General features: G+C 37.6%; 1 protein-coding gene across 1 annotated transcript in view; it reads left to right on the forward strand.

The window, feature by feature from the left end:
- The window catches only part of LOC113993598, a 32,852-nt gene extending 7,205 nt beyond the window's left edge, over positions 1-25,647 (forward strand). Inside the window, exons 4-12 of the mRNA XM_039383677.1 lie at positions 611-778; positions 1,582-1,683; positions 4,377-4,487; positions 6,030-6,208; positions 16,314-16,471; positions 17,689-17,731; positions 22,220-22,406; positions 24,506-24,641; positions 25,387-25,647. Of these exons, the coding sequence (XP_039239611.1) occupies positions 611-778; positions 1,582-1,683; positions 4,377-4,487; positions 6,030-6,208; positions 16,314-16,471; positions 17,689-17,731; positions 22,220-22,406; positions 24,506-24,641; positions 25,387-25,486 (1,184 nt within the window). The 3' untranslated portion in view covers positions 25,487-25,647. The remainder of the gene's footprint in view (positions 1-610; positions 779-1,581; positions 1,684-4,376; positions 4,488-6,029; positions 6,209-16,313; positions 16,472-17,688; positions 17,732-22,219; positions 22,407-24,505; positions 24,642-25,386) is intronic.
- The last annotated feature ends 345 nt before the right edge of the window (positions 25,648-25,992 follow it).

Raw genomic sequence — 25,992 nt, forward strand, 5'->3', positions numbered from 1 at the left:
TGAGTCCCTTCCAACTTAGAATATTCTGTGAAATGCTGTGAAATATCCAACAGCCTAGGACAAGCCAAAAGTTCTATGTTAAAAGAAAAAAAAAACACCAACAACTATTATTTCCTCACCCCACTTTTAACAAAACTACACATCTGGAAGAGCTAAGATTAAGAAAACAGAAAATATGGTCATCACTACCCAAGTCATGTCAGATACTTTTCTACTTGTCTTTTGTCTTCCCATATGCACTGAACTTATACTAAATTTCTAGACTTGTTTGGTTTCCTGATCAAATGGGCCACATAGGAAAGCTTAAGAATCAGCTAAAGCCAGACTTCTCTTAAAGAGGTGTAGCTCCTGTTTTGACCATTTGCATTAAGACTTCTTATTCAAGTTCAATATGCAATAACATCCAGTATTGTGGTCTTATATTTGGAAATCTTCGCACACTGTCCCTTTAACACTAAAAAAAATTGAGGAACTCCGTACAGACATTACAAACAGTTCATTAAAATCTTGTGGCACTTCTTCCATGCTGACTGGGTAAGAATAACTGTCTGTTACTCTTTATGCATTTTCTCTACTGACGTAACTTTTACTTGTTTTATCATCATGGCAGTAAATTCAGAGGATGCTCGATCAGTAGATTTGGGACTATATGCTGAAAATGAAGACAGAGGTTTTTATACAGAAAACTTTCATTCTGCTTCCTGGGTTTTCAGAGGAGATGATGTCTCTCCAGATAACAGTCCTAGATGTCTCAGCAAAAGACCTAGACCAGTAGCAAGTAAGTTGGCTAGAGCAACAGATAATAAATGTCATAGAAATTTATTTATTTTCTGCACTCTGAGGTTTTCTGGAGATCAACATGCGGCAGAAGATACTGGATGCTTATGCTGAAGACAGGAAAAAGATGAATGCAAAACTCTAAAAGATTATTGAAGTAAATAAGTAGTTCTCATTTACCTAACATCTTGCAAAATGTCATAATTACTTGACAAAATTGAAACTGGTAAAAGGTCATAATTAAGCCTCAAGAGATAATGGTAAAGACAGGGTAATTTCATAACTTCTTCAAGCCTGGCAAAATCATAGAGAGATACTGATGGTCATAAATTATTATAATGACCATAAAATCTCTTCCACATCAAAATTTTAAGCACAGTAAATCCAGAAAGGAAAGAATCATTTGCTATGAAGGTTATTCTATTTGTAGCTTAGACCCTGTTGTGCAAAAAGATATTGTGAACAACTCTTTAAGGGAGATCAGAGCTTTTCCTTGACTTTTCAGATGTTAAGTTACTGAAAAGTAACACAGCTCAAAGATCTAAGACAAACTGAACACTCCTGTAGCTTTCCAGGAGATTGTTCTTTGTTGGAATTCATAAATCATTCAGAATATTTGATCAGTCACAGTGTGAGGGGTGGCACTGTCCGAGGACCAGCACTAAACAGCTAGGTACTGAAAGCACCCCAACAATTTGTAGAAACAGTAACTGCCAGTGCCTACAAAAAGTTTTGAGAACAGCCTGCTGCTTGTTAAATTCAGCTTGTAGAGAAAAAGGATATCTCTTTTTTCCAATTTTGCAGTTCGAGAAAGAACAGTGAAGATTGCTAAAGGAACTGGTAATTATCCTTGGGGTTTCAGGATCCAGTTCTCAAAGCCTATCCTTGTGACTGAAGTTGACACAAGTAAGTTGCGTTTGTATTGGTTAATTTGTCTTGTGTTTGTACCAGTTTATTTCTCCTATGACAAAGTATTAAAAAAAATACATAATATTTAGTATATTATATATACTGATATAATCATATATCTACATGATATAATATGATCTACATAGTATAGAGCATCTGTTTTGTATTAATATCTAATATAGATGTACATTAATAATTTCCATAATTAGTGGGTGCAAGGTGTTTAATAGCATACCCTTGAACTGCTCAGGAGAAACTTCTTCAGAACCCTAGTATCCCTGGGGATAAAACAGACTCCACTGCTCTGTCTCCTTCCATGTCAATTGATACGTTGTGCAAGTGCCTGTATTCAGCCTCCATCCAGATGTAGAGTCTAAAACTGTTGTGGACTGACATCCATGAATGACAACATGATTTTAAGAATTAAATAGGGCATGCAGAGATCCTTCTAACATTTTCAAAAGTCTTACTGACTGGGGACACTTCTGCTTGGATGGGTTTCCATTGAGCCGTCTGTAAGCCATAACAGGTGTGCTGTTAACTTCTTCAGGGTAGTATGATGATTGTGAGAAACCCCAAAAGAAACTCCAAAACCTAACTGAGTAAACAAAAAAGTGTCAACAAAGAGTGTAGAAAAAGTACAAGAAGTATAAGATGATGCCTCTAGAGAGCAATGATGGCATGTCTTCATAACGGTGTTGCCAGTTTCACTCAGGAATTAGACCATGGGAGTCATCACTGAAAGGTCTCTGAAATCATTGGCTCTGTGTATACTGTCAGCTTAGAAATCTGGCTAAAAGCTTACTGTATCAGTAACAGCAGTGAGAATGAGACACAAGCAGTCAGAGTCATTTTACTGCTATCATCTAAAAGCTTGGTTCACCCATATCTAGAGTAGTTTTTGCTCTCTGCATCTCAGGATGAGTATGGTAGAATTAGAAAAGGAGCAGAAGGTACAGGAGACTGTGATAGATTCTTATTACAGAAAGCAGATATAGTGCTAAATGTCATCCCACAGGAAGAATGCTTGCCTTCCAGCAAGGCATCTAAGAATAGATTTATCACTATTACCAACCTTATGTATTACATTGTCCATCTTCCTGACAATATCAGGAAAGCCTGTGAATTCAGAGGCCTGTGAACTCATTAGTTCCTTACCCAAATACAATCACAGGTAATGAATACAACAATAGCCTTGAAACTTAGCAATTTATCCCTGCTAATCTACTAATGAAAATTAAGTCTAGCTACTCACATTATTTTTTATATGTTGTTTTCAAGTGTAGTTGCTTTAAACCTGTGGGGAAAAAAAAAAAGGTTGGGGTTTTTTTCAGGCAAACATCTAGAAAAATTGTGTTTTCTCAACATATGACTCATTTCATTTAAACAGAATAGATATTAGAAAGAAATTCTTTACTGTGAGGATGGTGAGGCACAGGAACAGGTTGCCTAGAGCAGCTGTGGATTCCCCATCCCTGCACAGGTTCAAGGCCAAGCTAGTTGGGGCTTTGAGCCACCTGGCCTAGCAAAATGTTCCTCTGCCCGTGGTAGGGGGATGTAACCAGATGACCTTTATGGGCCATTCCAGCCCAAACCATCCTATGATTCTATAATAATTATTTTAATAATATTTTAAAGACCCCTTATGATCATAAAATCTGGTATGGGATCCTCAAAGCCAGCACAAACCAAAATGTGCTGACATTTGAGAATTTGCAAATGATTTGTAATACCTTTGAGTGTGGACCATGGCTTTATTGCGCCTGTTTATTATTAAGCTTTTACTAATCTCTTCCCTACAATGTCTAAGCATCCTCAGAAATACACTGAAGCATCCCATTTACTGCATCATAGGGTACAAAATCTCTAAAATAATACATTAAATAGTGAGAACGTGGAATAATATTTTCCAGAAACATTTTGCCACAGTACATTAGGAATGCTTCATTGTAAATTAGAAAACAAAAACTGTGTCTGATAAATTTGTAACTGAGATTTAAGTAACTATGTGTTGGTGAATGGAGCATATTTATCACTTCCCTAATTTGCTTCCATTCCTGACTGGCATGTGTCTGAGCACTGTTTTGGAGTGCATGTGATTTGCAATGGTTAGCAAATAAATGAAAGGTCATGCATTAATGATCTGATTCAGTCCCTCCTTCACTGACACTTTTTTAACTTACTATATTATTTCCTCCTAAAGACAAAACCCCTCAAAATTCTCTGGCCAAATTCAGTTAACCAGCAAAGACAAACATCAGCACAGAAAGTATTCTTTTGGAGTTACATCCAAAGCTCATCAGAATAATAGATTTTTTTTTTTTCTACTGGTTTTATTGAACATTGCACCAGATCTTAGTTTGCACTTTAGGCCAAAACCCTCAGACACTGAAATTATTATTTGCATCTTTAAATCCTAATGGAATTTTTAATTAAATTTCTCAACTGCCAGTGATTATCTAGTGTTGCCCCACAATCCAAATCCTGAATATTCATTTACAGATGACTAACGTTACTCAGTAAAACTTGTTTGACCTTGAAGTTGAAATCATGAAGACCCTAAAGCATAATCTGGTTGAACAGATACACGTTTTGCTAGAAAAGCTTCTCTGTACAGCCATGCTTGATATCCTAACTCTAAATAAAATGGAGTTTTTGATAGGGTTTTTTGGTTTTTTCTTTAATTCCAGATAGTGCAGCTGAAGAAGCTGGGCTTCAGGTTGGGGATATTCTAATAGCAGTCAATGGAACTGATGTCACCAGCATGCCACATTCAGAAGCTGCCAATCTGGCAAGGAAAGGTAATTTTGAGATCACAATAAATTACATGAATGGGTCGGGTTTCCTGTTCAATGCTCCAAATACAACCAGAAAATCTGGGTGATGTATGCAACAGAAATATTAATTACCAGTATAATGCATTCATATTTAATACAGTAGTATTGCCTAAATCACCTTTTTATCTAGATCTTGTCTTCTAGACATGTAAAATTATTTCCCAAAGAGCACATGTGACTGCAGAGACACAAATACCTTATTTATGCCTTATACTTCCTCAGGGAGAGACTTCATATCTTCCTTCAGTGCACCCAGTAGTTATTTCTGTGTCGCCAAGACCTGAAGTCTAGTCAGGAGAGCAGAGAGGTCATTTCACGACGCATCCTTTTACACCGGCACAGAAACAGTCAGCAATATTAATCAAGTATATTCTTCCTAGAATTGTGATGATTAAAACCCAAAGATACCCATGTTTGCATGCTGAAAGTTAATCTGCCATTCCCTTATTTGTCCCAGATAAGGTTTTGACAAAGGCTCACAGGAAATTCAATACAGTGCTTTTACAAGACAGTGACAAATTTAACTTGACACGTTCCATATTCTTTAATTATAGAGGTGTCATTCACACTACTATATTTAAGAGTATGTTGAGTCTTTTAGCAGATAAATCTCTGATTACTTGGTACTTTAACTCCTCAGAGAACACCCTCTGGACTAAATCTTGGCACACAGACAGCATTCCCAAAGTCACATGACCCGAAAAAAGAGATCCAGCGAACACTTTGCTGATAAAAATATGTCATAGTCACATTTCTCAATTCTCCTTCAGGCATTGCTACCTGCTCTGAAGTAGTGTCGATATAGTCAGAATCTCAGGCCTTCAGGTCAAAATCATAGATCTATTGATAGCTTCACCAAATATTATGATTTTGTATCTCACTGATGGTAACATAGTTTTGGAAAATCTTGCAACCTATCATATCTTCTGTATGTTTACCTTTTGCAATTGGTAAGTAGAAGCTTTAGGACAGATTAGCCTCCAACTGCCAGCCCCCTCGATGAGGGGCACAGGAAGGTTAGAAAACTCCAAGGCACGGAAAATAAAGAATTCTAAAGAGCATATGTAAGATGGCGGAGCCTGAAGGTGCCCCTAAGAGCATTCTCAGCAATTTTTGCATAAACCTCAATTTATGTGCACCCATTGGAGCAATGAGATTCAATCCCTTCTCTTAACTGATAAAATACACAAGCACCCAAAATGCTGCTTGCAAAGGGAGGTCACAAAATTTTTTTTAAGAGGAGTCTTCAGATAGCTGGCTCCATTAGTAACCCTCAACACAAAATTAGTTTCATTCCTGAATTCATGTTAAAAGAAGGCCAAATATTGCTTGATTTGATTTATTTTCTAGGCTTCTCTGCTCTTTGCTGCTTCCAGAAGCTACACTGGGAGGACAAGGGCATGGGGTAGAATACTGCCTTCCTGCTCCATATACTACATGGATGTTAAAAGATATTGACAGACTGGTTTTGGCCTATGTTTTTGCACTCTTCATGTAATATTTTAGGTCCTGATATCCTGACTATGATTGTGGGATCAGACATCAGCCGTTACCCCAACACCCCCAGACCTACCTGCCGAGGATATCTGCATAAACGAACACAGTCAGCAATTCTGAAGGGCTGGAGAAAGAGGTGGTTTGTGCTGAAACACAATGGCTACCTGCACTATTACAAACACAAGAAGGTAAGGAGAGTGGCTAGTGAGGAATCAGGCTGTGTCTTGAACTATGAAGTGCAGCAGCTTTGTACTCAAGCACCATCTTGACTTGTGCTATTTAAAAGATAATGTCATCGCTACAGGGTTTTGTATGAGGTGTATAAAGGAGGCTTGTTGGGTAGTTCTGCTTTCCTAAGCCTAGTCACAGACATAGGCACTGTATGGCTTTTATGGATTCTGCATTTAATCTCTTTGTTCTGATCTTCAAAAAGCCTGTAGAGGGCTTGGGATGAGATGAAGTAGCTTCAGATGTGTAAGGGCTCTATGTTCCATCTGGCGTTGTATGTATTTTCTTAAACAGGTGTGACTATGTGATTTCTTTGTGTCAATGAATAAGTTATGGACCTGCACGCTGGGAAGGCTTAGCTTCTTCAGAGAAGCAATGCTCAGTATTTCATTCTGTCATGGGAGCGGGGACCTGTATAGTGCTTAATAATTCTATGTAAGACTTTAACTTAATCTAACAATAAGACATCCAAAAAATGAATACGACAGGTGCTTCATGAAGGGAAATATTTCACTTGGCTTTATCCTGAGGCTCCATTTCAACACAGCATAATTTACAACCCTCTAGTTGTATAATGAGTCTTTATGGCCCTAAATCAGTGACTTCTTGGTTGTTTCACCTACAGATATTTGAGTATTCTATAAAGTTATTTGCCTCTAAATAAATGAATAAATAAAGACATTTCACTAAAAAAAAAAAAAAAATAGAGCTTTCTCTTGACACAGTTAGCTCCAGGAGTGGGGGATGTAGGCACTGGGCTCACAGTGAATTTGCCTGCCCTACAGTAGCATTTTACTGTAATCTGTGAGATGGCTCAACAGGTGCTGCATGTAGTTACAAATTAATCCCTTCCCCTGTGTGTTTTCATGATGAAGTTATTCACCAAGAAAGTTACTCCTGTAAAATCAAACAGATTGATTTCAAAGACTGTCATCTGTTCAGAGCTTTTTGTGGTAAAACATTTTACAGCTTGCAAAAAAGATTCAAGGTCATCCACCTAGCATTCATTTTAACCTGATTTCAAGAAGAATTAGTGAAGCTGAGAAAAATTGCCTGTGAGGGATTTATTACTGGATGAAGCACATGTAGCTTTCAGGGAATCTCCTAGCTATAATGGAAGTAGCATCAGTGGAAATAGCTGGATAGAAATGGTTTTGTCTCCAACATACAGTTTGAAAACATACTAGTAAAATAAAGCCATGTCCATAATCACAAACTACATGAGAATATGAGCATAACACATGAGCATAACACCAAGTCCTTGGCCTGTAAGTAGTCTTTATCTTTGCTAACATGGTCACAATACCTTTGATCAACTCAGCATATAAACATGTAGGAACATTCTTTTGGAGAGAAGATTTGATTTTATCCTAGTCAGGTCCATCATCAGACTCCTGAAATGTAAAAAAAATATCTAGTTACGCCTTTTAAACACTCTTCAATTAAGTCTATTTGAAGACAGAGTGTTAGATAAATTGAATTGAGAATTAGAAGGTACCCCATAATCTTACATTCACTAATATTTAATTAAATTTTTATTTATTTATTTTCACTAGTGGTGTTCTTTTAATTAATTTGTTCCTCAACTAGCTTATTTACTACATTGAGAAAATAAATATTTAAATCATGCTAACTTTATGTTTTGATAAGATGGCTCTTTAGCCACTGAAAGCATGCGTTTGCTTTTTCTTAAAAGAGTAAATAAATTTAAAGCACTGCATAAATATTTCATAGTAATAACTAACTACTGCTTGTTTTCTTGCATTATCCAAGCCTAGTGCCATTCAACCACTTTTTAAATTATTTCATACCATTTTTTTGCCAGCTGCTCTCTCTCTGTTCCTGGTCTCCAAATAATACACTGAAATATTGTGTTACTATTTTAACAACAAAAAACACAAGGACTTTCTTCCCTGCCTCATGTGCTTACGGGGTACTCTGTAGAATCCTTTAGTAAGAGAGACAGAAAGATACTTAAATACAAATACAGTTATTTACTATTGTGAGATCCAATGCCCAAATGAAGTAAGAGGAAGCTCAACTGGACTCTTTGACACTTTTTTCTTTTGGTATGATTTCTATCAGGGTATGAAAAGAAGACTTCTCATCCCACTTCTTCTTCTAAGGGAATTACAAATAATGTTTGTAGTTTAACACAGCCTTTATGTAGCATGCTGATTTAACTGCATGATTAATTTGGAAACGTTGTGTTACAGGCCTTGACTCACTCAGGAGAAAAGATTTGTCCACTTATCTAATCTAAAATATTCTTTGAAACAGTTAATTGAAGTCAAGAGAAATTCAGGGAGACAAAAAAAGTTCAGGATAAGGTGCCTATCAGTACAAGAAAAATAACTTCTATTAGTGTATTTCCAGTGATGCCAACAAGGTCACTGGTCAAAGATTTCCACTTGTGTAAGAAGACAACTAGGCCTTTTATATATGCCTGAAATGTTATGTATAATGTTTTGTAGTTAAGAAAGGAGAGGATGTTTCATCTCTGCTCTAGTCCATATCAACAAACACAGAGAGTTAGATTTCCTCATCATTGCTATTCGTAACTATAAATTATCAACCCTGAATTTTGCTTTTCCCACCTACATTAAAAAGGATATTAATGTTTCTAGAGCTTTTTACATTTGACTCACCCATGTATTTGCTGCAGTTTCAGAATCATCTCTAGCCAGTCACACACGGGTGAAGTGATAGCTGTTGCAAGACATTCAGTCATTTCATGTGTGGTCATTTTGTTTTCACTCAAGCAGATGCTTCCACTGTCCTTGACTCCACAATCCATATAAGTAATCTTTTTCACCTCAGTAGATGTGGCTATGTTTCCACCTCAGAGCAGAGATATTTGACACATTGGGTTAGAACTTTGTTTTCTGTAAATTCCTGAGATCAGCAGAGATATAATGCTTCCTGTTATTTTTGCCTACACTTAGCAACTGTGAAGTTCCAGTATCTACTCTACAGTTCTGATCTATTGTCCAGATCATTGGATCTTCTCAAACATATTATTTCCTTCTTTGTCAACAGACACAGCTTTTCTTCTAAAGGAAAGATATCTGGAAATTATGAGGAAACAGACAAGGAATGTACACTTAAATCTTACCCTAAGACAATCAAGCTTCTTGTGCTTCAGCTTAACACATTTTTTCAGGGAAAGCTGAAAGCACATCGGCATGGCCTTTCTTTGCAGATATCATCATCTGTTCCTCTTAAAGTACCATTCACTGCTCAGCACAGTAAAGGGGCTGCAAAGTCACCAGAAAATGCCTGTGGGAAGTCTTCAGTATAGGACAGAGAAACCTTTTACATGAGACCAGTAATATAGCAAAAGCAATTTGCCCACAGCAACAGAGCATCATTTCAGTATGTTAATTCTCTGAGCTGTCAGCAGCAAGTCTCTTTTAGAACATGACAGCTAACTTGAAAATCCTAAAATATGCTTCAGTCTTCAGGATAAAAAATGATGGTCTTGAAGATTCATTAATGAGAAGGAATATAATTTCTGGGGCTTGGGAATAAATGGGCCATTGACGGGTTTAAAGACAGTGGAGCATGCACTCCTCTGTCGTGAGGACATACCTGCTAGAGAGCTAATATTGTTCTAGGCTCAGTAGGAAAACACAAGGATAAAGAAAACAGCATTATAGTCAAAAACGTTTCCCAAAATTCCTCATTACAAATATCCATCATGTAAGGAGTTCAACTAATTAAATAGCAGAATTTACAAAAATGCTAAAAGTACCAGCGAAAACCAAAATATCCTAGTTTCAATTAATCATTGCTTTCTTACTATGTAAGACTGGATATATATAAAAAATACGTATAAAAAGTGATTTTGTAGGTCAAAAAAAGGGACAAAAAAGGTGGAGTTGATAAAATTAAAAGAATTAATGAAATATCATTTTTGTATCAATGCCCTCTCATTCTTGTCTTGCTGTGTGTCTAGGAAAGATTTCCAGTCTCTTTGACATAAGAGGACCCTGATAGAGAGGATAGCGGGACAGATAATCAATCTAGCACCTGAAAAGGAAATGAAGAAATAAGTATCATTATGGTTATGATCTAGGAGAAACTCCAAAGAGGCCTATCTGTCTCAAAGCAGGAAACTGTTGTCAGTGTATCTCCCTTGGAGACTTCCTTTCCAGAAGTCAGAGGCTGATGAATTCTAGTTGAACCAGCTCTATCAGGTCCTTATATTACATTTGTCATTTAGTTCATTTCACTCTCCAATTCCATGAGCTAAGAATGATGTGGAACAATAGTAATTAAGAATAAATGTCTAAAGAGTATGAGTTTGCTGACAGCATTTTGTATGGACTTCAAACAGGAAAGTCAAAAGAAGATGTAATAGGAAGGAAGTAGGAGCAGTTAAGTAGGAAGGAACAGTTAAGTTGAAAACTGTTGTCTGGACGGTAGAAAAGAGCATGCTTTAGAGATTCAGCTTTAGTGAGAGACTGAAGTATGAATACAGAGCGAATGCACTTTCACATGTAGCTCCAAGTCTCAGAGAAATAGCCTTCATGATAGTTCATGTTGTAAGAAAACTGCGACACATACTCCTGAGAAGCACTCTCACTGTGGCAGCAGTGAAGGACGGTCTTCATTGTGATTTTATATAATGATGTCAGTTTTAAAAAGAATTTTGATTTGCATTTCTTAGACTCATAAGTTTAATGCCTCTAGGAAGCCCTTGGGCATCGTGTGAGTGACTAAGACAAAGTATCTCAAAGCTGAAAGGGCAGTGAGAACAAAAATATGCATTTCTTAACAACCAAAAGCAGTTAGACCCCAAACTGGTAAACAGCTGTTAGCTGATGATCACCTAAATGATCAGATGTTAGGTCATATTATTGTTTCTATTATGAACCCAGTCCATTTCAGCAGTTCAGCATAATTCTGCCTTCTCTGTTGCTTTAACATAACCAACACACTGGCAATTAAGTATTAGCACAGATGCTAATTATACAGTGTTATTTGCATTCAAAGAAACCCATAACCTTCACTTTGTCTCAGCAGCAGAATGCTTTCCTCATTGAACTTTCTTTAATTAGTACTGTCCCTGTGAAATTGGTGTTCCTTAGATGCCTCTAGTAGGATATGTTTCTATTAGGAATCATATTCAGAACACCTGGAAACTACATTACAATTTACTTGTTCTTTATATTTCAAATAAGATGAGGTTTAGGCTGGATATTAGGGGAAAATTTTTTACAGACAAAGTAATCAGACAGTGGAATGGGCTGCCCAGGAGGTCATGGATTCTCCGTCCCTGGAGGTTTTTAAGATGAAACTGGATGTGGCACTTAGTGCCATGGTCTAGTAACCACGTCAGTGTTGGATCAAGGGTTGGACTTGATGATCTTGGAGGTCTTTTCCAACCCCGTTGATTCTATGATTCTATGATCATCATCATTTACACATCTCATGTAAACAGCTGGATACTAGTTTTCCATTTCTTTTTACTCACATCAAAACAGATCACTTTTCATCAGGCCTCTCAGAAGAAGTGAAAGTTTTCCCTAATGCAGAGATAAATTTAAATGCAGAATGAAATATTTCCTTTTATTTCTACAATTGTCTTCTCTGGACATGAGAGTAGGGCATACTGCAGCGAGTGTATTTACAAAAATTTTATGACGCAGACACTACAGTATGTGCTTCTGGTTGACTGTGTGCACCCTTAAGACCGTTCCCAGTGGAACAGAAGAGAGAGAGAAAAAATGCTTTTAAATTACTTTCATTTCTGTCATATATATATAGAGTCCAATTATTACACCAAGAAAGAAATCCTCTGCCACATGCAGACCCTGCACAACATTTCAATCTATGACAAACATTCAGTCCTTTGTTTTCTTGAACAAGCTTTCTTGCTAAGCCTAATCACTTTGTATAAAAGGCTTAGTTATAAATAGATTTACATCTGAGCATTGCTCATAAATATACCATTTCTATTTGTTCTTCATTCTTGCTTAGAGCTTTAATATAGTCTGGGAGCTGCCACATTATTTAGAGCATGTGTACAATCTGATTTCTTCTCTACATTTTCCATGACTCCCATGGCTCCAGAATATATTTTTCAATATATATTTAAGAACTTTCTGAATCCACTGTCTCCAATACATTCACTATGTTATTTCTATTGATAAATGAGAAATAACACTGGCTGATATGATATGCATGTTAATTTTGGCCTACTAACAGATTGCATACCCCAACCTAGAGAGTCATACTCTGATACATTATTTGATCTGATTCAAGTTGTTCAAAACCTTAACCTAATCAATAATTCTTCCTGTGAGCCTTGGTCCTGCAAACTGTTTATTATCTTTTGTGAAATTAACTGTAGCAAATTATTCAACCTCAACAAAAGAACTAGAGTGTGAAGATTAAATATGCCACAAGACCATTTGGTTGTACTTCACCTGATTGCCAATACTATTGGGTGTAGGATGATTATGTTTTTCAAATCAGAAGAGCTTTTACATCTTTTTCCCCTCTTGTTTTGCCTTCAGTAAGTTTCTACTCTCTGTAGTTTAGATGCAAATTGTTTAAAACAAAACAAAATGAACAACTAAATAAATTTCTCTCTCTACTGGCAAAAAATCCCATGTGAACAGTTCTAGAGTCTAGAGCTCCATATTTGCTGACATATGCAAGCCCTTTCTTCAAGGGAAAAGGAAATAGATGTAAGGGAAAAAGACATAAAAAGCCTTAGTCTCTTCTTTGCACCAATGTGCCCAGCTTAAAGAAGGAATAAATGCAAACAGGCTCTAGCTATAATTTCCTAATTAACCAAACAATGAGCCTATCACAAAGTACAGTTATTAAAAAAAGACATAGGGAGGGGAAGAGTTTAGTGATATTGCTAAGCAAGCAGCACCAGACCTCAGGGAGAAGCTGGTCAGGGAAAACCAAAAGATGGTGAAAATGCTGCAAGCCTGAGTGCCATGGAGGGTTGTGGCTACATCAGCTGCAATGGAGCTGGGCAAATGAGAAATAATAAGCAAAAGGAAAAAAACAGTTCAGTTTCCTGTCTTGTGTAAGAGATGCCTGTTTTAAGAACACTGGGGCACAGCCAGGAAGACAGTTTTGAAAGACAGTCAAAAATTCGGTCATGCCACTACTGACCTGAAACCAATCTGACCCAGTGACCTGGGGGCAACTGTCTTACACTGCCCACTGCCAGTCTCCCAACCGAGCCAGACTTCAATTCCTGCTTTCTAGCACTACTCAGTTTTCACATTATGTTTAGATTTCTTCTAGGATTTTATCTTTTTTTCTGTAAAGTTACTTTTTTTCCATTTTTCTAGTACTTGCAGACTCTTTTGTAGCTTAATTTTAATTTCTTTTCATAGTTGTTCCTGTTGTTACTTTTTATTTCTTTCAGTGCAAATAGCATGAAATTTTCATATATCTCTTCAGATTCTCCTTTCTAATAGATGAAGGAGCTTAACTGCCATAGCAAATATAACTCTGCTCAAACAAAATCCTTTGAATACCGTGAATCACTCTGGACCTATGAATGGCATTCAGTTTCTGGAATTACTTACATCAAATTAAGTAGGGCTGCATGCGCTGCCTTAATGAGCATTTAATACAATAAAGGAAGGAAATGCTTAATTTTCTATTTTTATTTCTCCCTTTTGTCTGTTTCTAATCATTATACATTGTTTAATATTTTAAAATATTTTTGCAGAAACATTTGTCCTAAAATTCACGTCATCTTAGGAAAACTAGCAGCATGGGAAGGGTTACTTCAGATGTTTCTACTGTTCTTAGAATAGCTTTACCAAAACAGCACCTGTTTTTTGCCTTCTACCTGGAGAAATTTCTACATGTTTGATACTGGAGACTGCCAAGAATCCATAAAGTAGCTGATCACAACCTTGAAGGAAAAAAAAAATATTTTTTTTTTAGTTTAGCGCAGAATGGAACAGTAGTAGCTGTTCCAGGTAGTAGAAGTCTGCATGACACATATCATCAGCTCAGGTAACATCACATAGTTATATCAGGTTCCATAAAGGCAGTATCATCAGCAGGTTACACTTTAGTCACAAGTGTAAGAAATTACTTTTATAATTATTTTTTCCAGAAATATATCTTAGTCACCTTTTGTAGCAAAGATATATTTGCTAAAGGAATCATCTCAATGTGTTATTCATGAAAGCCACACAAGTGAAAAGAAATACCCCTTACAAACATACAGATGTGGCACATGGGCCATAGTTTAGTAGAGAACATGGTAGTGCTGGGTGAACATTTTGACATGATAATCATGAGGGTCTTTTCCAACCTTAACAATTCTATGATTCTCTGATCTGAATTATCAGAATTAGGGGAGGATGGTTGTCTATTAGTCAAAGAGGAACATTTGGTCTCATTTTAAATGCCTCAAATCTATCTTACTCCTTTCCTAGATGTATTTTTTTGAAATACAGTGGACGTATATAATTCTTGATGCCACAGAACCTCTGTCTGCATTCATTCTAGACAGCACAGAAAGTTTACAGAATAACTTTATAAGGGTATAATAATAGTCGTCTGTGATATCAGTATCTCTAGTGACCTTTGCCTTCAAGTCAGGGCAGTGAGGAGAATTCAGACCATGGACAGGGTCTTGCACTTGCTATGCTTTGCAGTACAAATGAGATTTGGACCCTGAATATGTATTTTGGTTATGCTGTTCACAATGTAGTTTTGTGTCTGAAGGCATAATAAATAAAGTAGGTCACACAGCACTGACAACTTTCAGGACTGCCTTTATCTTCTTTAGTTTTACATTAAAAAACTTTAGCATTAAAAAAAATGGAATGAGAAGAATGAATAAAAATGTAGGAAATGTACTTATAAATGTTTATTTATACATTTGTCAGTATTAGGGGTTATTTTGTTACTACAGGAAAATCATGTATGACAAAGGGATAATTACATGTGCTAGTGAGCATGCAATTAAGTATTTAACTATCTAATTCCCACAGGTGCATTTTTTTCATGGAAGGCTATGTACGTTTATTTTTAGGCTAAGGGAAAATTACATGGGGTATTTACAATCCATCTCCTACTGACAAAATTTAATTAACGTCCAATAATCAACTAATTTTATTCTATGAGACTCCACCATCTGTGTATTTTGCAAACAGCACTAATGCTTTCCCTATGTCTCAGCATTAACTCATGTTTCCCATTTTATTGCTACCAAATTTGATGCAATTGTTAGAGTTCCAGTCACAGATCTTCAAAGCAAACAATATTGGTTAAAACATAGCTACAGTTCACTGTCTGGATGTGTGCACCTTTGTTTTGAATTAAGATGTGTATTTGGGGGGAGCTGGGCTGGGAAATAAGAAGGTGGATAAACTGTTTCACCTACCTTTGTGTATTAAGGAGCTTAATGGCTCTTTATGACTCGCACAGGGAAAGACATTGGCAATGCCCTTCAGTCTCAAGAGCATTAATGCAATCAGGAACAAGCAAAAAGGTTATGAAGTGCTTTCCATTGAAAGTTATTTGAATTGTATGGGAAGGGTTATGAACAGAACTATATTTACCACAACTTTGCAAAGGAGCTCAAATTCGGCCTTTTAAATTATGCTCACTATTCTCCAATTTAAGCCCTTGTTGCCTGTATCTACACATATAAGGTGAGGTTTTCAGCATAAACGCAGACTGTAAACAGCACTGATTAGTAAAGAGATCTGTGACTCTCAATTCTTCAGTGCACTTTGAAAATTCCTGCACCACTCGGCTGAACCCTCAATAGCTGGACATTTACATGCCTACACATACCTAAAAAGGTGTTTTTGCTACAGATATGGCTTCTGTTGAACCAAAAACAATTAAGAGAGCAAAATCACAGATGCAAATTTAGAGGGTGTTAGACTAGCTTGTCTTCTGTGATTGCACTGTAATTGCTGGGACTGCTGATCATTAAACCATATGATGGTTCAAAAGTGTAAGAGCTTTATAACTTTGAATATTCCTGGAGTTTATCCCCATCTCCCAGGGATCAGTTTCATAATAGTTCTGAACTTTGGGCACTCTTTCTAATTGCAGGATGAAGGGAAGTGCAGACCCCTGGAAGTAACGAAGCTGGAAGGAGCAGAAATTGGTGTTGACACCAGTCTGGGGAAACCATTTGTTTTTAAATGTATACCTCAAACTGGAAACAGGATTTTCTACTTCTGTGCAACTTCCAACCAAGAAATGAAGAGGTAAGTGATCTTTCATTTTAACAGCGTCAGTTTTGTTAATCCAGCGTGGAGTCTGAATTTTTGGAGGATGTTCACAATAGCTGCCTTGATCAGTAGAGGAAAAAATTAAAAATCTATCAGCTACTTATTGAAAGATAATATTTCTAATTTTCAGTTGTAGAAGCTTCAAAAATTATTTTTCAGTTTCACAGGTTTTTTAATTGTTTTTAATAAAATCTTTAACATTCATGTTTTCCTATCCCCCTGAATTCTTGATTTAGCATGAGAAAAAAATTTAATCCATGTTCTCATGCCTTCTGTCCCACTGTTATATCAAACAGAAGTGTAAATCTTCCCGTGGATGTAAACTTTCTTATTAGTAATTTCATATAAATGATCTCTCTTCTGCCAAACAAGGACAGTGCTAGTAATAAATACACTCCCATCTTCCATTTTCTTTTCTGTCATTCTGTCACATTTTCATTTTAATATTTTAAAATGCAAACATACCCCAAAAGCATATTGGTTCTGGGACAGTGACTTTGGGTTTGATGCAGAGTTAGACTTTAAAAATACTCTTTTGCATTTCCTAAAGACAACAGCTGACAAAACAAAGAGCCTAAATTCACCCAAAAGTCCTCCCTTTCCAAAAGTACTGAAATCTAAACTTATTGTAGTCTTTGTTTTATTGTGAATTGTCAAAAATATAAAACTATGAAGTAAATTGATATTGGTATTCATCCACCCATTTTTTATATCATCTCACTGCTTAACATAATCCACCATTGTAATATCATTTTCCATTTCCAAATTTTATACCATACATAGTGCAACAGAATAACTTTGCCAACAAAGTTATTGCTTTATTCTGTAGTTTCCAATTCCAGGATTCTTTGTGTCTCCTACGAATTCCTTATCTGCATTACGACAAAGACAAGAAGAGTGATCATTTAGCCTGACATGTTAAACTATATTCAAAATCTGTAGATTCTCTTGTCTGCAATATTGCCTTTATTTATTATAACGTGTTCTTACACAGTAAGCTTTGAGACTTTTCTTTTAGAGTTAGCAATGTTTATTTAGATTTAATCCACTGCTTTTCTATCTTAAAGCCTTGTGTGTCCTGAAAATTTAGATGCTTTAGATACTGCATATGTCAGCAAGAATTAAAAGAGGCAGTGAAGCATGTTTTTCTGCTCTACCAATCTAAGCTACTCTCACTTTTTGTCATGTTATAGGTGGCTGGAGGCTATGGATAAAGCAGTGCATCCTGTCCATCAGGTAATGCTTTATTTAGATGAGAACCATTTGTATAGCAGATTGTGCAGAAGGCTGAGAGACAGGAGCTGTACATGGTCAGGTGCAGACAGCAACATGGAAGTTCCATACTTTTGTTCTGGGCTGTTGGGTTGTGAGTCATCTGCAATCTAAAAGCCATGTAGAGAATTAAGACTCAGCTTACGTGTTTTGCTGCCATATGGTAGAACGAGTCAAAATGCTCCCTCAACTTTAAGCTGATTCAGAAACATAACCCAAAATTAGTGTATCAGGCAGAAAGAAAGGGTAGAGGTGACTCACAATCATGTATTATGCCTGAGGTAATACAAATTGGAGTAGAAGGAGAGAAGGGTCATATCTTCATAAGTATTACCCACAAGACTCCCTTGGTTGCAGGCAATCTGCTTTTTCCAAGAGAATATTGGGTGGGGGGAGGCATGATTGCTGAGTTCTTATTTTCTGTGTTTCCAGGGATGAAGAAAGACAGGTGAGCTAATAAACTTTGTTTTACCTATCCCTTTACACAGCTGTGCACTCTGCTGGCCCCTGTGGCTGGAAAAAATACAGCCATAACTGATCTTGAGCTGCTACTGAGAGACCTTGCTCAGCCCAACATAACTCAGTATCAATAGTCCCTGGCTGACCTTTGAACTGGGAATTGCAAATCTAATTTTAGTATTTCCAGAATTGGAAGTATAGGGGTCAAAGACATTTTAGTCTGCCCTTTCCTGGCCTAATGATTCTTATAATTTCCTTCTATAGACGACCACTTGTGTGAAAATAGGCATTTGATTTGTAAAGTTTTTTGAAGAGCTTTAGCTACGGAGCCACATTGTTTTTAACAGGAAGAATGTGGGGTTCAAATGCAGAATAAGTATCAAGGTCTACCTTTTTTGCAAATGAAATAAAATCATCAACTAAAAAAATATGACAATTGCAAGGTACAAACTATAACCTGCATTCATGAAGTGAAAAAAAACAAGGGGGTGTAAGTTATTTCTTCAGCAGTGTTTAATGATGGTTTCCAAACAGTGAAAGGTATTTATTTCCTTTAATTCCTTTTCCACTGAAGTAAAATTGATCAAATATATATTTCTTTTGCCTTTAGCTTTCAGGTAGGTTGTAATTGCAAAACCAAACTTGCTTCCAAGTATATTTTACCTGTCAGTGTTTCTCAAAAAAATATGAAGTAATAAATGTATTTGAAAGAGCAAAAATAAATAAAACAATTTAAAGTGTGTACCCTAACCAAATAATTTGAAAAGTTGTGCTGGTTTTGGCTGGAATAGGGTTAATGTTCTTCACAGTAGGTAGTACAGGGCTGTGTTTTGGTTTTGTGCTGAAAACAGTGTTGGTAGCACAGGATGTTTTCTTTATTGCTGAGCAGGGCTTACACAGAGCCAAGGCCTTTTCTACCCCTCACCCCACCAGTGGCAGACGAACTTGGCCAAAAAGGATAGTAGAGGTTCACATACATAAAAGACATCAAAGGGTCATTCTTTAGTGTAGCATGCATATATAAATTGTTGTATAAAAAGTTCCAACATTATATTTACAGAAGGATCACTCATGCATTCATCCATTAGCAGCACATTAAGTTAGCTTCTTTCTGTGCCACTACATTTCTGACCACTGTTCTGATGGAAGCCTATTCAACCTAAGGTGACTGAAGGCCCACACTAAGACCTTAAACCATCTTGTCCAGGAGCTACTCTACGCTGATGACGCCGCCCTTGTTGCCCACACAGAAGCAGCTCTGCAGCGTTTAACATCCTGCTTTGCAGATGCTGCTGAGCTCTTTGGGCTGGAAGTCAGCTTGAAGAAGACAGGAGTTCTCTGTCAACCTGCACCTCAGGAAGTCTTCCATCATCCCCACATCACCATTGGCCAATCAGAACTCAAATCAGTCGAGCAGTTTAATTACCTAGGTAGCCTCATCTCCTCGGATGGTAAGATAGACGGAGAGATAGACAACAGGTTAACAAAGGCATATAGTGCTTTCGGAAAGCTTCATAAAAGAATTTGGCAAAATAAACACCTGAAGAAAAGTACCAAGATCAGTGTTTACAGAGCCATAGTGCTGTCTACTCTCTTATACAGATCTGAATCATGGGTCATCTACCACCACCACCTGCATCTCCTAGAACGTTTCCATCAACACTGCCTCCGTACAATCCTAAACATCCACTGGTCAGATTATGTGACCAATACATCTATTCTAGAACAGGCAGCAGTCACAAGTATAGAGGCCATGTTGCTGAGAACACAGCTGTGCTGGGCAGGGCACATCTCAAGGATGAAGGACCACCGCCTCCCTAAGATCCTGCTTTATGGTGAACTTGCCACCGGCTGCCGTTAAGAGAGGAGCTCCAAAGAGAAGATACAAGGACTCCCTGAAACAACATCTCAGCCTTGGCCATATTGATCACCATAACTGGTCTACTCTGGCCTCCAATCGGGAGGCCTGGAGACACGCCATCTATAACTCTGCTGATGCTTTTGAGAAAGCACGCAGGATCACCCTTGAGGAGAAAAAACAACACAGAAAGAATCGTGTCTTGCAGAATATACCACCTAAGGAGTCCTTCTGCTGTGCCTTTTGCAACTGGACTTGTTTATCTCGTATTGGCCTTTTTAGCCACCAGCGCACTTGTAGCAAACGTGGGTAGAGCCCTTCCCAAATCTTCGTTCGCGAAGCCCAACCATGAAACATTTCTGACTGCACTATCTTTTTTTGGGTTTTGTCTTTGAGTGAACAATATCCTTTTTTGAAATAAATGTTTGATTTAATATGTCACTTTCATTTCCTAACCTTCCTTCTAACTAGACTTTCCATTAAGTTGAATAGAAAAATCTTATATTTTCCTTCTTTTTCATTTGCTATACTTTTTTACTGACTTTTTGCAACAGCTAGTGTTTTACAGTAGAGTTTACAACACAGTGATTTAGTAGACCATTATATTGACACTATGTCCTCTTAATGAATAACTGCTTTAATAACTAGTGTTACTGAAATCCTCTTATGCACTTTGCTGCAGTAAGTCTCAGCAGGTTTCCCATTTGTAACAAAGAATACAGTCAGCTATATTGTGCTAGGTCTTTTTTCAGTCTTTGCCTTGTCAAGGATACTGAAAAAATATCATAAATAAAAGCAAAAGAAAGTCCCTGTGGAAACAAACAGGAAGATATTGGTATTGCACACATTGTCCCCATGGATTTCAAATGACAATGACACTGGTATATGTAGAATTCTAAATATGTATTCCAGATGGCAAAACACACTAGGAGAGGCTGAGATTCTAACACCTCCCTGATTTACAGGAGAAGAAGAAATGCTTTCATCTCACATTAAACAACTTGATCTAATAACACAAGAGATTATTTTTTCCTGATTTTTTTTTTATTATTTTATCATACAAATAGCGTATACATTGGCAGTGTTTCATGCGTTGAGCTTTTTCTTCACTTGTAAATGACAAGTAATTTTGGTAATGGAAAAGGTTCTCCTTTCCATAAAGGGATGGGAAGGTATCTGTAAACATTTTGTGCGTGGTAGTGCTTCCATCCAAGCCTGAGTGCTGTATTCTGGCCTCATACCCCACACATTTTCTCTGGAACCCAGAGGGAAGATGGTGAATCTTGTCTTGCCAGATTACACACAGTAAAGACTACTGAAGTCCAACAATCAACAACACAATTTTAAAAAAAAAAACCTTCTTCATAAAACTTTGAAATAATCCTGCTTGTACCAGCAACACAGGTAGTACTGAAAATAAAACAGATGTAGAAAATAGAAGTTATCATTGTAAGAAGAAAGTAGAAGTTGGACAGTGTTTGCCATCCTGTATAGGATTTTCTAATTTCATTTTCAGCACTGACTTCTGTTGTGGCTTAACCCCAGAAGGCAGCTCAGCAAGACAACTTGTGGATTGAGATAAAAATATTTTAATATGTAACACAAAACAAGGGATTCATTCACTATATGTCGTGGGCAGGCAGATGTTCACCCATCTCCAGGAGAGCAGGGCTCCCTCACATGTAATGGTGACTTGGGAAGACAAACACATCACTCCAATTTTCCCCCATCTTTCGTCTTCCCTGAGCTTTGTATGCTGAGCATGACACCCTATGGTCTGGGATATCCCTTTGGTCACCTGTCTTGGCTGTGTCCCCTCCCAACTCCTTCTGCACCTCCAGTCTGCCACTGGTGGGGTGAGGGGCAGAAAAGGCCTTGGCTCTGTGTAAGCCCTGCTCAGCAATAAAGAAAACATCCTGTGCTATCAACACTGTTTTCAGCACAAAACCAAAACACAGCCCTGTACTACCGTGAAGAACATTAACCCTATTCCAGCCAAAACCAGCACAACTTTTCAAACTATTTTCACAACAAAAGCTAATTTCCTAGCAAAGGACTAGAGCTTGTGTCCTTTCATGCTAGCAGTTCCTCCTTAAGTTTTTACTAGAACTTTTCATTACGTGCTTTCTTTGCAGAACCATGTGTGGGTAGATGTCACACTACATAACACTACACTCCCACCCTTGGCTATCAAAAATCCCGAGTGCCTGGGTCTTCTCCACCAGCTGGACAGGAGCAAAGATGTCTGGATTCAGCACTACTGCATTCTGAAGGATGGCTGTTTGTACTTTTATGCCACTCTCCGGTCTACACCTGCCCAAGGTAGGGATGGCTGCTAAATTTTCATTGATCATTGAGGCAAAAATGTTTCACTGCAGTTTCCATCCAATAGAACCTTTACCATTAATGAGAGTTTCTTATCAGTAAATTGATGGTTTTCCATGTAGGTGAGTGAAGACTCAGTCTCTTTTTCATTTCATTTCAGTCTCTCTCATTCCCCACCTCAGTCTTCTTTTTCTCCCACAGTCTGAATTTTTGTTTCTGAAATGGAGCTAGTCAGAATATGTGCATATTACCTCAGGAGAAGTATCAGAAACAAGATCCACTCTTCCAAAGCACTTTATGGTGGCTGGAGGCAGTTTGACTCATGGCAGTCTCCTGAAAGCTGTCAAATTTTGCATGGCAGCAGCATGAGGCTACTAGGGTCAATTGCAAGCAGAGCTCACTTCAGACACTAAAAGCCTACAAGAGCAGCTCTGCGAAAGTCAGTATTTAAAAAAAAAAAAGTTGCCCCAGCGATGGCTCAGGACCTGTAAATGCTTCCTCCCTGTGCTAAGGAAGCCTGCAGTCAGAAATACTATTGTATTTTTGCTTGGCAGTCAGTTTTCAGATCAAAGGGGAAAAACTTTTCTTAGCATTTATGCTGTTTGCCACATGATCAGGCAAGAAGTGCTCCACTTATACCACTTGCATAGCACTTTTTTTCATCTGCCAAAGGCCATACTTATGAAGTGACCAGGGATTTCCTCTCCACATGAAACTGAAGACTTGCCCAGAGAAAAGCACCAAATTAGCAGAAAGGCAAAAATTAAGTATTATGCATTTATGACACTGAAGCCTATGCTCCTACTGCCAAATATTTTGTTTTGGTGCTTAAATATCCTACTACATACAAATTCTTGTACATGGTAGTGTTTTCTCTCTTGTTATTACATTTTTTTCCAATTTCAGTATAGATTCTTATTCTCTCATATCATTCTCAATGCTAGAGCATTAATTTGATGCTGTCGTGACTACATGTGAGATGCCAAAAAAATATAGACCCTGAAGACAGTAACAGGAACATTCAGCTGCCATTAATCAGTTCTGCAGGTCTTTTTGACTATTTGCCATGTATATATAAAGTGGACATACACCTTGTTGCGATGAAGGACCACCGCCTCCCTAAGATCCTGCTCTATGGTGAACTTGCCACTGGCTGCTGCATGAGAGGAGCCCCAAAGAAAAGATACAAGGACTCCCTGAAACAACATCTCAGCCTTGGCCATACTGATCACCATAACTGGTCTACTCTGGCCTCCAATCGGGAGGCCTGGAGACACACCATCTATAACGCTGCTGTCTCCTTCGAGAACACACGCAGGATCACCCTCGAGGAAAAAAGGCAACGCAGAAAGAACCGTGTCTTGCAGAATATATCACCTAAGGAGTCTTTCGGCTGTGCCTTTTGCAATCGGATATGTCTGTCACATATTGGCCTCATAAGCCACCAGCGTGCCTGTAACAAATGTGGATAGAGCCTTCCCAAATCTTCGTTTGCGAAGCCCAGCCATGATGACACCTTGTTGCACTGAGATAAGATCTGGGGGGAAAAAATAAAAAAAAAACAGGTAAAATTAAAATGTCCGGAAGGCAAAATTCTGTCTAATGCCTCTCCTTCACAGCTGGCTAGTTGTGGCTTCACAATGATGTATCAGTTACTAATGGCAGCAAGATGAACCAATGCTGACCTAGCATATTTTTTTCATGTGGAAATCCATATCCCTTTAATTTTTAAAGGAAAGAAAAAGAAAGTATCAGCAACAAGATCCACCCTTCCAAAGAACTTTACAGGGCTTGAGGCAGCCTTATGGATAGAAGTCAAAAACTAGGAAAAATATTTTGCTAAATAAAACTCTGTTGCTAATCATTTGCTAGACAGGAAGACTGTTTTACACTACTTTGAAATCAATTTTCAGAAGAAAAAAACAAACTCAATTTTCACATTTTTAAATGTAAATTCTGTAAAAGTCTGTCCATACACCCAACAGAAGGCATCTGAAAATCCAGTTCTCCAGATTTGTTGGTATGCTTGTAATTGGTAGTAATTCTGTAAATGGTATCTGTAATATACATCATGCATGCTATTTTATTCTATCCAGGTGGCCTTTACCTACAAGGGTATATTGTGAGTGAACAGTCTCTGGGCTCCAAGAGATCTGTAATTGAACTCAAACCTCCATCTGAAGAATTTAAAACCTTTTACTTATGTGCAGAGAATGTAAATGAAAACAAAAGGTAAACCAAACTGGTTTTTATCCAATTTTATTTGCCAAGCTTCAGGAAAGAAGGAGCTCTGTGGTTCCTGGGAAGATCTAATGACAACATTTCAGTCTGTTTTCCCTTATTCCCCCAGATTTCCCTTTAGCAGTAGCTTTAGTCAAACTGCTGTACAGCATTTACTTGCACATGTGAGTCACCAGCTCTGTTCTTGTCCATGCTGGAACCACAGCAAGGCTGGCTGGCAGAGGTTCGGAAAAAACCTGGATAAGGTGCCTTTCACAGTTATGTTTGGGGATTATACTAAACATAAAAGCTATGACAACCTCTCATTAGAGAGAATGGAATTTGTGTGCTCCTCATTCCCAAGAATTATTTACTTCCATCAATGACCATTAGAATTTAATTAATTTAAGAAAATTGGCCAATGAAATCACACTCTGAAGGTAAATTCCCTCATCATAATCCAGTCAAATTCCACATCTGTCAGCAGGAGTTCTTGCCTAAAGCCTACTAATTACATTACTTGGGTTTTAATTTAATGAACAATGACAGAGCTTTTCAGTATGTTGGAAAATTGGTGTTGATATGTTGTTGCTAATAGCCAACTCCTCCATCTTCTGTATCTCTCCAATGCCCTGACTATTAGCACATTGTAACACAGCTGTACAAACACCATTTATTAAAAGTTTGTTTCAAAGAACATAGAAATGCATGCATAAGACTTGATCAGGGACAATTGTTGGTCTTTCATTTCTTCTAGGTGGATTACAGCCTTGAAAGCTTCAATTAATAAATGGTTACCCCTACACCAGGCAATCCAAGATTTCATGAACAGACCACTGGAGGAGACAAGGATGTGAGAAGGTGGCTCAGTTTTTCCCCAGTTATGTTTTGCATTTTAAATTTCATGCTATGTCTTCTGATTCATCTCAAAAGATGCTGTAGCAGCAGCTAATCATTAGCATTGGTATACATTCATAACTTTTGTAAGCATTAGTAAATAAACGCAAAGCAAGGTTGCCTTCTTTGTTACTGTCTTTATTTTGTGTTTCAGTACTATACAGTCTATGTTTATTTATTTGAGATCTTTATAGTGGAAAGTTTTAAGGCCAAATAAATAAAGAACATGCCTTCCTTGACAAGACAGGGTAAAGCCACAAGCAGAATTACCACATTGTTCTCTTCCTGGGTAACTGCACCATAGCAAAAAGCACACTGGAATGCCAGCATCTTACCAAAAGACTACTTTTCCTCTAGTTTTCAGAACATAATGCGCACAGTCTGAGGGCTGAGATGTGAAGTCTGCAGCATACTCAAAATCCAATCCCACCAGTCAAATAGATCGTCTCATTCTTTTCTCTGTTTA

The sequence above is a fragment of the Pipra filicauda genome, unplaced genomic scaffold (genome assembly GCF_003945595.2).
Source record: "Pipra filicauda isolate LSUMZ 115617 unplaced genomic scaffold, ASM394559v2 scaffold31_size4109673_pilon, whole genome shotgun sequence".
NCBI lineage: Eukaryota > Metazoa > Chordata > Aves > Passeriformes > Pipridae > Pipra > Pipra filicauda.